This window comes from Lithobates pipiens, unplaced genomic scaffold, assembly GCF_037356315.1.
Source record: "Lithobates pipiens isolate NorthernLeopardFrog02 unplaced genomic scaffold, aLitPip1_a1.2 Scaffold_18, whole genome shotgun sequence".
In the NCBI taxonomy this organism is placed as follows: domain Eukaryota; kingdom Metazoa; phylum Chordata; class Amphibia; order Anura; family Ranidae; genus Lithobates; species Lithobates pipiens.
Window position 1 is genome coordinate 372,440,790 of NW_027507758.1, and position 12,037 is coordinate 372,452,826.

General features: G+C 40.1%; 1 protein-coding gene across 1 annotated transcript in view; it reads right to left on the bottom strand.

The window, feature by feature from the left end:
• ARMC9 (armadillo repeat containing 9) overlaps positions 1 to 12,037 on the bottom strand; it is a gene marked incomplete in the record, with an annotated part of 177,786 nt that overhangs the window by 134,731 nt on the left and 31,018 nt on the right. Inside the window, 2 exon segments of the mRNA XM_077487677.1 lie at positions 1,860 to 2,015; positions 11,535 to 11,705. Coding sequence (XP_077343803.1) covers positions 1,860 to 2,015; positions 11,535 to 11,705 — 327 coding nt within the window.

The following is a 12,037-nucleotide window of genomic DNA, read 5'->3' on the forward strand; positions in this document are numbered from 1 at the left end:
TGTTGCAGCAGGAATGTGTTCAATGTGTTGTTATGAAGACATGTTGCATGGTGTACTGTCTAACAACAAGACCAAGTGAGGCAAGGCCTTGCATACTCACAAACCCAAGTATCTTTAGCTGAAGAGGGTTGCAGGCTGCCAGGGGTGACACAGTCACTAAAGGCTAAAGACTGGATGATCATCAAGGTATTAGAGAAGGAGAAGCCAGAACAGGACATGGTTTATTCTAGGCATATGCAGCTCAAATTTTGGCCAATCACTGTGTATACTGAGGAAATACCCTTATGCTATAGTCTGAATACTTTAATGACAAAGTGAGGTAACAGACACTGGATCACACCAGTGGCTGTGCCATTGCTCTGGATTCAGGGAAAACACTGTTTGGCAACCTGACACAGTGCAGGCTGCTCTAGAATGGGCAGCAATGCAGTGCCCAGTGCCCTAAAGTCACATTTCAGGCCATCTTTGCCACTTCCATGGGCTTACTTATAGACTGGGTCTTCAGAGATTGCGTCACACCAGAGGCTTTGATGCAGACCTGCAAAATGCTGTACACAGAGGTCTGGAAAGCACCAAAAAACAAAGCCCAGTGCCCAAAGGTAACATTTAAAGTGGATGTAAACCCGAAAAAAATATTTTTTTTGATGTCATAATGTAGAGTATAAGATTTCCTATCATTTGAGCCCAGTCTTGCCACAAAGTGTTAATCCAGCTTTGAGCAATCCCTTTTAAATTGTTAAATCTTGACAAACAAACAGAGAAAAACTTTGTCAAATTCTCCCCCTTGCTGTGATTGACAGGTGATTTACATAACTCGTGCACTAGCCTAAGACACATGCATTATTTTTTTTATTCCCTTTCTTCTGCTGCTCTGCAAGGATTGGCTGTTCCACACCTCAGCATGATTTGGCATGCTCAAGTTATATGGGGACTTTTCTGGGTTTTGACTGGATGTTAGTGATCATAGCAGAAGTTCAGTGTAAGAAATACACAGGAGAAAATGCATGTTTATAAGGGGAGTGTAGAGGTGGGCGTGGAGTCTGACATCATGACTCCACCCACAAAATCTGCAGTTTTTCGGGTCTCATAGCAGACAGAGGGGAGACATTTCACAGATAAGTATACATGCAGGAAGCATGTATATCCTTCTAGATAACCAAAATTGCAGTAGTTTAGAAAGGATGAGAGTGGGTTTACATCCACTTTAAGGCTAGCATCCAATCCTCGGTCCAGCAAGGCCCGGGTACAGTCTCCAAAAGATTTTGCTGATGATATGTCGACCCGGATAACTGCTGGGAAGAGACTAGCTCAAGCATTTGTTTTAAGTCTTGCTTGAATTTACTCAAGAAAAATATCTATGGTGTAATAAATAGGTTGATAGAAGAAAAAAAAATAAAAAATATCACAACATAAAAAAATAATAATAATAATTAGAGTTTTCCATAGCAGAGCAGAGGAAACAGGCAGCCAACATTCTAGAACACTAGTAAAAAAAACGAAGGCATTACAGTTTGAAGCAGCCTGCCTTAAACTTTGTTTTTCTGGTGTCCAGCCCTGTGGGCAAGCAGCAGTATAACCCACATATCCAATACTTACCATAGTCCTATAAATAAATAAGGCATTTAGCAATTAAATATCCATACATATGAAAACATTGCGATCCCATCTAAGCAAAAATCTTGATTGTGAACTGAATATATTTAAGAAAAATGATCATGAGATATAGCAATGAAAGGATTTAAGTTAATTTATCTATTTTAGCCAAATTAGCCCAATCTCACAAAGAGTCCTGTCACCAGTGCTTTTATAATATTATGCAGACCAATACATTTTTTAAATAAAAATTAAAAAAAAAATACCTGGAAAAGCTCTTTAAAGGATGGGTGAACAGCTGGATTAGGAACAAATGGGAGGGCATAAAATGGAAGGAATTCTGTAGTCTGACTTAAAGCAGCACCACTGGTCTCCAGGTATGTTTTAAGGTGAGAAATTCGCTCTTCGCAGTCCGCCCGATCCTAAAAACAAATAGCAAAAATATTAAAACATTAAAAAGGGACTTCATTGCCAGAGTGTTTTTTATATACTGTGCAATACAAGTAAAGCAATCAACTTACAGGAAACCTGAACAAATGCCTGGTACAGAATAGTGTTTTTTTTTTTTTTTATTAATCCAGCAGTCTGAACGAAAAAAAAAAAAAAAAAAAAAAACCTCAGAGATCGCCATACTAAACGCAAGCGATGTTAGTGAGACAATCTCTCACCCGCCCCCCCCCCCCCTCTATTGTATTCTTACAAGAGAAATCCCCCCCCCCCTCATATCAGAACACACTGATCCAGCCATTGACTGCTGGTTTTTCAACAAGCCTGTTCGACAGAAGTCAGTCGTGAGACCGGATTCTGTAGAACAGGTGGCTGTACACAAGGGCTGAACCAGCTGATTTTTGGCAATTGCATTCGGTTAGTGACTGAGAAAACACTAAAGCCAGACACAACCAGGTGAGAAAAAAGGGACACCCCGTTTAAGGCCTCACACGGGCACCGTCAGTTCAGCCATGATAAAAACGTATCAGTTCTTATCCGTTGCTTCATCCATCTTCCGTTAATATCCGTTTTCATCCATTAATGTACACATTTACATCAGTTTTGATCCGTTTACAGCAGTTTCTGTGCCTTTAAGGAAATTACCCAGAAAGCATTGCTCCTCCCATGCTGCATTGCAGTTTTCAGTGAGTGACTTGTCCTTGCTGTGTCCTTCCTTTGTCCTTGTGTGTTCTATGTGCAATGGATTCCAACAATTTTTGGGATAGCGTGACATTGTTTGTCGCATTTGCCTACATGAGGAGACATCGCTTGCCATGTTACTCCTTGGGCATTACTTCCTATTGTCCAACTACTGCCTGGGTCATAGGTTGAGTTCACAGATAAATAAATAAATATAAATATATATATATATATATATAAATATATATATATATATATATATATATAAATATATATATATATATATATATATATATATATATATATATTATTTCTTCAAAAACTGATCAGACATTGATGGACATGGTCCATTAACGTCAGTTAATATCCATTTTCACAGATCTGGACTTAGCCTTGTATGTTAAAAAATAAAATAAAATAAAAGGAAGCGGAGGTTGACGGGTGGTCATCTGTTTGCCCATAGGAATGCATTGTCATCAGTTGACAGATGGAATAAAAACGGATAGACGGTCCGTCCTTGTGAAAGGGGCCCTAGAATAAAACACCTTGATAAATCAGGAACAGTGTACATATTATGAATGGGGTTTCCACTCTCCGTGATGACTAGTGGCTGTACTCTCAGACCTCTGCAATTTCACTAGATCAAACTAGGACATTAACACAGTGATAGAAGACAAAATCCTTTTATCATTGGTATGTTGCTAGCTTTTGGCACTGCTAAAGAGAAAAACCTAGAACTCAGAGCTCTGGGATGCCAAAGCAAAGTTCAATGGCCACAAACGTCAGAAGTTTAGAGGGGAAGAACCTCACTTTGAAACATCATACAGCACAGAATCTCCAGGAAATAATATAAATAAAATTCACCACATTTGTTAGTTAATACAGACATAGCGGCTCTTCGTGCTGATCCAGTGACATCGTGACCAAACAATTTAACCCAACATAAGCACAAGACTAGGGCTGCAACTAACGATTATTTTCATAATCGATTAGTTGGCCGATTATTGTTTAGATTAATCGGTTAATAACCTTAATTAAAAAAAGTGGGTCAAATTGATGTTCATTTTCAACCACAGTGATGGAAAAATTTAGAAATAATAGAAAACTTCTTAGTCAAAAGGAATTTTCAGACAGTATGTGGTTTTCGTTCAGATATTACATTCATTTTAAAAACAAGTGAACATTTCAACCAAAATTCTTTAATTCAGCGAATGTACAAAGATTTTTAGTCTGAATATTCTCATCTGAAAATTGATCTGCGTGGCCAGCATAAGGCTCGGTACACACCTATGCAGTTTACTTTTGATCTGTTTCTGCAGTGCCCTTTGCTGTGCGTTTTGATTTTTGCGCACGTGATTTTACTGCAATTTGCATTTTTGCATTTTTTGGGCAGATTAAAAAAAAACACAAATTGCTGCAAAACGCATTACATGCTTTTCTGCAGCTTTTCCATTGAAGTATATTGAACCAATAAAGAACTATTTTGCGTTAAAAGTCCCTGACCCTTTCAGATATGAACGTGTCCCATAGGAAACCATGTAAATGAACTGTAGTGCATTTATGCAAAAAGCACCAAAAAAAAAAAAAAACACATAGATGTGAACCAGATCTAAGACGTTTAGTAACATAATGGGGTTAAAAAAACTAAAATTAGCCCTTTATAGTAGAAAAAGCAGATAATCACTACTGTAAGGGGATCATTTTTTTTTATTGTAGAACAGTGAAAGTAATATTTAAAGTAGCGATTATTTGCTCTTTGTATTATAAAGGGCTCATTTTAGTTTTTTTAACCCATTATGTTACTGGCCGATTAATCGAATATGAAAATAGTAATCGATTCATTTCATAATCGATTAGTTGTTTCAGCCCTACACAAGACTGGTGTAATATATATATATATATATATATATATATTTATTTATTACACACACGGGTAAAAGGCCATTTAAAAAATAAAAAATAAAATAATTAAAATTACAGAAAAAGAGTTACTAATTTTCAACTGCGACTTTACTCATGCATCTTGTATATCGTTTGAGAAGAAATTATTAAGCTTGACAGGAAGCTTCAGGGAAAGGAGAATAATAAATATCACAAATGGGATAGGACATCAATAATCACACACAATAGACCATTAATAAATCATTACATGTGGTAGAGACAAGGATGTGAGTAGTTATCTCTAGCGGGCCAAGAAAAGCAAACCACTCCTGAAGCTGTGATACTGATAACATTTACTTATTTTAGCTTAATTAATGTAACTATATATTGTGCTGACACCCTAGAGAAGGTCAATGCTTAGTCAACACCCGTCGACTTGCCAACTCATCTACTGTATGCATATAGAGATATATGGCTCCAGAAAGCAAGTGTTATTTACACAATCAGCTCAAATTATTTGGACATTATTCTATTTTATGATCAGACACTATTCTATAAAAAGTAAACCTGATCAGTCCTAAAACAATAAAAAAATGTCTTCGTCCCCCCTCCATTTTTGACATACAATGTTAAATTTTGTATTTTGGGTGGGGGGGGGGGGGGGTTAAAAAAAAAAAAAAAAAAAAAAAATTACTTAGAACCCCAAAACATTATATATTTTCTGATAGCAGAGGCCTGGAAAACAAAAAATGGTGACTGTTGCATTTTATTTATATCACACAATATTCTCATTGTGCGTTTTTATAAACGCACATTTTCAAGAAAAAAAAACACACCTAAGTGAATTTTAGTGCTCACAAAATTTATAATTTATATATATATATATATATATATATATATATATATAAATTTACATCAAATAGATACCAAACATGTCAAAATGTGAAAATTGTGCACACCTGTGAAATGGCGACAAACTATGGTACTTGTACACATGCCTATGGTAATTGTCCAAAGGCCACTCTTTAACTGGTTCCCAACTGGCTCACATCTACAGTATCTCACAAAAGTGAGTACACTCCTCATATTTTTGTAAATATTTTATTATATCTTTTCATGTGACAAATGCTGAAGAAATGACACTTCGCTACAATGTAAAGTAGTGAGTGTACAGCTTGTATAACAGTGTAAATTTGCTGTCTCCTCAAAATAACTCAACACATAGTCATTATTGTCCAAACCGCTGACAACGAAAGTAAGTACACCCCTAAGAGAAAATGTCCAAATTGGGCGCAATTAGCCATTTTCCCTCCCCCTATGTCTCATGACTTGTTAGTGTTACAATTTATAAGGTGTCAATGGGGAGCAGGTGTGTCAAATTTAGGGTTATCGCTCTCAATCTCTCATACTGGTCACTGGAAGTTCAACATGGCACTTCATGGCAAAGAACTCCCTAAGGATCTGAAAAAAAGAATTCATGCTCTACATAAAAATGGTCTGGGCTATAAGAAGATTGCCAAGACCCTGAAACAGAGCTGCAGCACGGTGGCCAAGACCATACAGTGGTTTAACAGGACAGGTTCCACTCAGAACAGGCCTCGCCATGGTCGACCAAAGAAGTTGAAGGCACGTACTCTGCGTCATATCCAGAGGTTGTCTTTGGGAAATAGACGCATGAGTGGGGGTCAGCCTGTCATTGGTCAGACCATACTCCGCACACTGCATCAAAATGACCTGTTCAACAGGCAAAATTTAAGCATCTCCCTTTCCTAAATGGCCTGGGATATACCCATTCCGGCTGCACTGCTGAACTGGCTAAAGCCATCTGCTGTGTTTAACCCCGCTCTGAAGGGAAAAAAAAAAAAATCACATCAAGTTTCTTCTCTAAACCAGCGATGGTAGAAGACAACACTTCACGTGTAACATACTCAGGGGCTGAAGCGTCTTGAGTGACTGCAATAACAGCTTCCCCTGACGGCTCAATCTGACTGGCCGCAACACTCAGAGCAGGAGGACATTCTTTTTGGACAGGGTTTTAGTTTGTTGTGACCCCTTAGAACCCTCAAGTCCCATACACACTATCAGATTTTCTGTTGATTTTTGTCTTCGGATTTACCAAAACTATGTAGTGCAAGGGCCTGCCTTGATTGCATACACATTAAAACTCCTAAGGTTTGACCTCATATTATATGGTTTTGGTAAATCTGAAGGAAAATATCTGCAGAAAATCTGACAGCGCGTATGGGGCTTTAGAAGAGTTCCTGGCCCCTTTGCCACTCATAGCTTACAGTACAAAGCAGAGGCACTACCAGCAAAAGAATGTAGCACTTGCTAGGCTATAGTACAGTACAATAACTGCTATTAATCCTAGCTATACAGTACAATGTTGTCAAAAGGGAATGCCTGCGTCACCAAACCTGACCAGCAACCACTCTGCTCTGTCCCTCCAGGCAGCAGCTTCTCTTGCGGGGCTTTAAAATACTTCCTACATGTGTGGAAAGCGTCCAATGTCATTTAGCCATGCCCCCTTCCCTTTCAAACAAGGAAGCTGAGTCTCCCGCCAGCATCATGGCGTGGGGGGGGGGAGAGTAAATCCTCCGCTCCAGAGAGCAGCCGCAGTCTTCCCAAAAAAAAACGCTTTTCTTTTTTTTGCAAAAAGAATAAGGCAGCTGGCTGTCATCAACTTAGATAAAAACCGCCAATCTGGGGGTCTGAGCTGGCTTAGACGCAGAGGAGAGTGGAGCTTCTGCTGTTTCCAGTGTCAGAATGGTGAGTGCTCAATACAGCCCCCAGTGATGACACAGACATGACATGACATGACAACACAATACATGGAAGGAGATATTCCTGAGAAAATCTCCTCTACCTTATCCTCGCAGTAGGATTTTATCAGAGAAAAAAAACAATCTTCGCCCTTCACGGTAGGCTCCGAGACCTTAAAAGGAAACCTTCAGGAACCAGGGAACACTCAGGTTGACCCACAATCCAGGACCTGCGACAAGACCCTGCAAACTTATTGACCTTACTACCAAAAAGTACGGGATCCCAGGGCCCAGCTCTCAAAGCATTCGCAAGCAAAACCTTGTGTCTTCGGATTACGAAGCCTGGGTACCATTCATTTGGTCCATTACGGAGACATCAGAACAGATCGGTCAGGATGGCTGGCTCTCATTAAGGATTACTGCCCGTGGAGCTCAGTACACACATCCTTACTCGCACCTTAGACACTGGCGAAAAAACTGAGGACTCCCAGTAGTGTGGGGGGGGGGTTATATGGGGGAAGTTCACAACTTAAGGGGCGTGCCAGCGTCCAGCACCTGATACGCCAATATAACCCATGTAGTAATTACTACGGCTCTGTGTCCCCGATGTAAGAAAAAAAAAAAAGTGAGTAAAAATGCCATAAAATCTATCCCCCCGTCTTGTAGATGCTATAACTTTTGCACAAACCAATCAATATACGCTTTTACCAAAAATATGTAGAAGAATACATATTGGCCTAAACTGATGAATACATTGGTTTGATATTTTTAAACTTGTGGATATTATAGCAAAAAATAAAAAACACAAAAGGTGATCAAAAAAGGTTAGTTGAATCAACGTACTGTCAAATTGTAAAAAGTGCTCTGGTCAGGAAGGGGGTAAAATCTTCCGGGGCTGAAGCAGTTAAAAGCCCTCACAGGTTATCAGTTTAGGGTTAAACATGAGCTCTGGTGCTAGAATTATTGCTCTCACTCCATATATCCAATTTTTTGGTAAAACAAAATATGAGGTTACGTCAAATAAATGGATAGCATCTACTGTACTTTCCATAGGCAATGTTGTACTCTACTGTTTTGTATAGTTTCTTCCTTTTTTTTTTATGACTGCATGCATTTATTTTACAAAATGTATACAGTCACCGTTTTGTATATTCTTGCAAAATAAAGAAAAAAAAAATAAAATAAAAGGAAAAAAAGGGGGAGGATAGACACCAAACATGTCAAATTTTAAAACTGCACAGGCCTGTGAAGTGGCGAAAGATGATGGTACTTGTACATAGGCCTATGGCAATTGTCCATAGGCCACGCTTAAAAAAAAGTTTAGCATTAAACATGAGCTTTGGTGCTAGAATACACGACGTCAGCAATCTGAAGGCACCTTTATCCCCATATCGTGAAACTTTCCCTTCTACGTAAACCATTAGGCAATCAGCTCTGCAACAACTCCCAGGAACAACTAGTAGCCATTTTTAAAATTCTAACTTCCAGCAATGCACAGCTTCTAAAAAGCAAACACAAAAAGGTTCTTCAGCTACTTACTGCTAAACAAAGCACAGGGAACAGTCTTGACGCAAGTCAGTTCCGATCCAGTCCACTCTGGCTGCCTTTTCTCATATGTGGTGGGCTGGGGAAGGGGGGCAGGTTACAGCATAGTGCCGAATGCTGATTGGCTTAGAGGCGGCAGGGGTGGAGCATCTGTCACTGTTGCAGCCACGTAGTGTATTAGATCAATCAACAATCCCATCCACCTCCTACTCAGCTGGGCACAAGCAGTCGATACCTGCCACTGAGCTTCCCTGCTGTCAGTCCCCAACCAGAAGCGCCCCCCCGTCTCTTTTGTGAAGTTGAGAACACCTCACCCTAGCTATGACTAAGCACTACATTGAAGTGTGAAACGCGTTAGGATCCTGTGTTCCTGCTGTGGCTTGTATTTTTGTTCACAAGAATTTTTGAATAAAAAAGGCAAAAAAAAAAAAAAAAAAACTGTGGCTGTCCTTCCCGTTTTTAATTAACACCTCACCCTATGTTGTGACAATAAGGAGAAGTGGAGGTTTGACCATAACACTAATGTATTGCGAGTTGTAGATGTAGCAATTTTGAGAAAGGGTTAACCTGAGATCAGTTATTTCAAGAGTCCCTCGGTATTAAAACCGCTGAGAAAGGCTGCCCTAGCACCTTAGGAAACTGTGTTACTAGCAAGATCAGCCAGGAACATCTATGGAATGGTAAACTGCAATATATTAAAGTTTTTTTTTCTTGAGTTTAGATGAGCTTGAACCCTAACCCTTGATATCAGAACTAACCCTATCACAATGCTTAAAACTAATTTAATGCATCTGCATACTTCCCTTATCAGGCATTTGAAACATCAACACCATAACTTACACGATCTGCACAGTACTTATCTAAATGCACAATACTTATGAAAACAAAGCATTATTCCCTGTGTGACACTACATGTTAAAGCAGAACTGAACTCAAAAAGTGAAGATTTGCCATATTATATAGGGAACATTTAAAGTATATCCAAAGCCAAACTTTTTTTTTTTTGAACATCGTAGATGATCATTAAAACCACTGTAATTTTTGTCAGGATGTGCCTAATCAGAGAGATTTCATCAAAATCTAAAAATCTTAGCCCCATACACACTATCAGTTTTTCTGCTGAGTTTTTCCTTCAGGTTTACCAAAACCATGTAGTAGAAGGGCCTGCATGATTACATACACATTGAAACTCCTAAGGTTTGACCTCATATTATATGGTTTTGGTAAATCTAAAGGAAAAACTCAGCAGAAAAACAGATAATGTGTATGGGGCTTTAGTTATTCTTTAAAGGGATTGCAAAGCTTTGAGTTTTTTTTTTTGTTTTGTTAAAGCGGGATTCCACCCTAAAGTGGAACCTCCGCTGATTGGAACCCCCCCCCCCCCCCTCCGGTGTCACAATTGACACCTTTCAGGGGGGAGGGGGGTGGAGATACCTGTCAAAGACAGGCATTTTCACCCACTTCCGGGCATAGACTCCCACGGGAGTCTACGCCATTTCCTGCCCTGCCGCGCTGTCTGCTGGGACACACACGGGTCCCAGTGACAGCGCGGAGATTTCCTATTGCGCGGCGCGGCTCGCGCATGCGCAGTAGGGAACCGGGAAGTGAAGCCGATTCGCTTCACTTCCTGATTCCCTCAACTAGAATGGTGGCGGCAGCAGCCGAGGCCCGAGCGGTCGATCGGCCTCGGATGCCGGCATCGCTGGAACCCGGGACAGGTGAGTGTCCATTTATTAAAAGTCAGCAGCTGTAGTATTTATAGCTGCTGGCTTTTAATATTTTTTTTTGGCGGAATCCCTCTTTAAATAACAAACATGTCATACTTACCTCCACTGTGTTGTTCGTTTTGCACAGAGTGGCCCCGATCATCCTCTTCTGGGGCCCCCCGGCGGTGCTGGTAGCTACTCCCTGCATTATATAACCCCCTAGGAGAAGCCCTTGCAGGTCCTGAGTCTCCCGAGTCCAGCATTTGCGTCCATAGATGCAGAATGCCGGACTCAGCCCTGTGCAATTGGATTTGATTGACAGCAGTGGGAGCCAATGACTGCGCTGCTATCAATCTATCCAGTCAAGCGCTGAGAACCCCAGGCAGAGGAAGAGCGCGTCTCCGCCGTGGGAAATTCCAGGGCTCAGGTAAATAAAACAGAGGTGTTTTATCACCTTAAGGCATAGGATGCCTTAAGTTGAAAAAGCATGAGGGTTTACAACCCCTTTAACCTAGCCCAGGCTGTGCCCTGAAAAATTTACTTTTTGTCTTGAAATTAACCTGGAAAAATAGCAGAGCCCCTCCTGGTATGTAAGGGGGCAGAGGCACTCCTATGCCTATGGCTTGATAGTTGTATGTCTACAGAGTGTGATCTAAGGCACTGCTGCATCTGACTATAGTCTCAGGGGACTTCCAATGAGATTTTGTAATGTCACTACTGTTATGCTTACAGATGGCCTCCTCCACACAGGGGCTCACTGAAGAATGCAGTTTGGCAAGTCAGTAGGGACAGGAGTGGTGAAATCAGCTGCAGGGAGACTACAGACAATACTGACAAATAGTCCTTCATGAGATCAGTTCCTCCATTATCATCACTATTATTATTATTATTATAATAATAATTAAAAAAAGACACATACAATTCGTCCGATATTGTGCTTTAGTGGGAAAATGGCAAAGTGGATGTGCAAATAGAATTCTAGCTTCTGAGCTAATGGGTCATTGCTGCGAGTTTCTGTAGGTACATGCTCTTCCCACTTCTCAAAAAATGTTTTCCTGTCTCCATCTTCAAAAGCACTGAGGAGATCTTTCTGCAAGATATGAAAATAAATCAGGTCAGGTAAATAAAGGCAATTTTAGATACCAGTCATCAGATCAAGGATCAACACCTTGTTCATTCATGCACAAACTTCATCCACAGTTTTAAGGAGACTGAGATTTCCAGTGTACGCCGTGACCACAAAAAAAAATAAAAATAAAAAAAAATAAAATAAAAAAAATAGAAAATAACCAACCATTCATCACTGCATTGGACCAACTTTGGCCCTAGTTATAGCTGCCACCCATCCCAGCAGTGGCTCCACACAAGTCCTGTAGTATTGTTCTGTTTAAGCCAACCATAAAGACATCAGCACTTAATGCA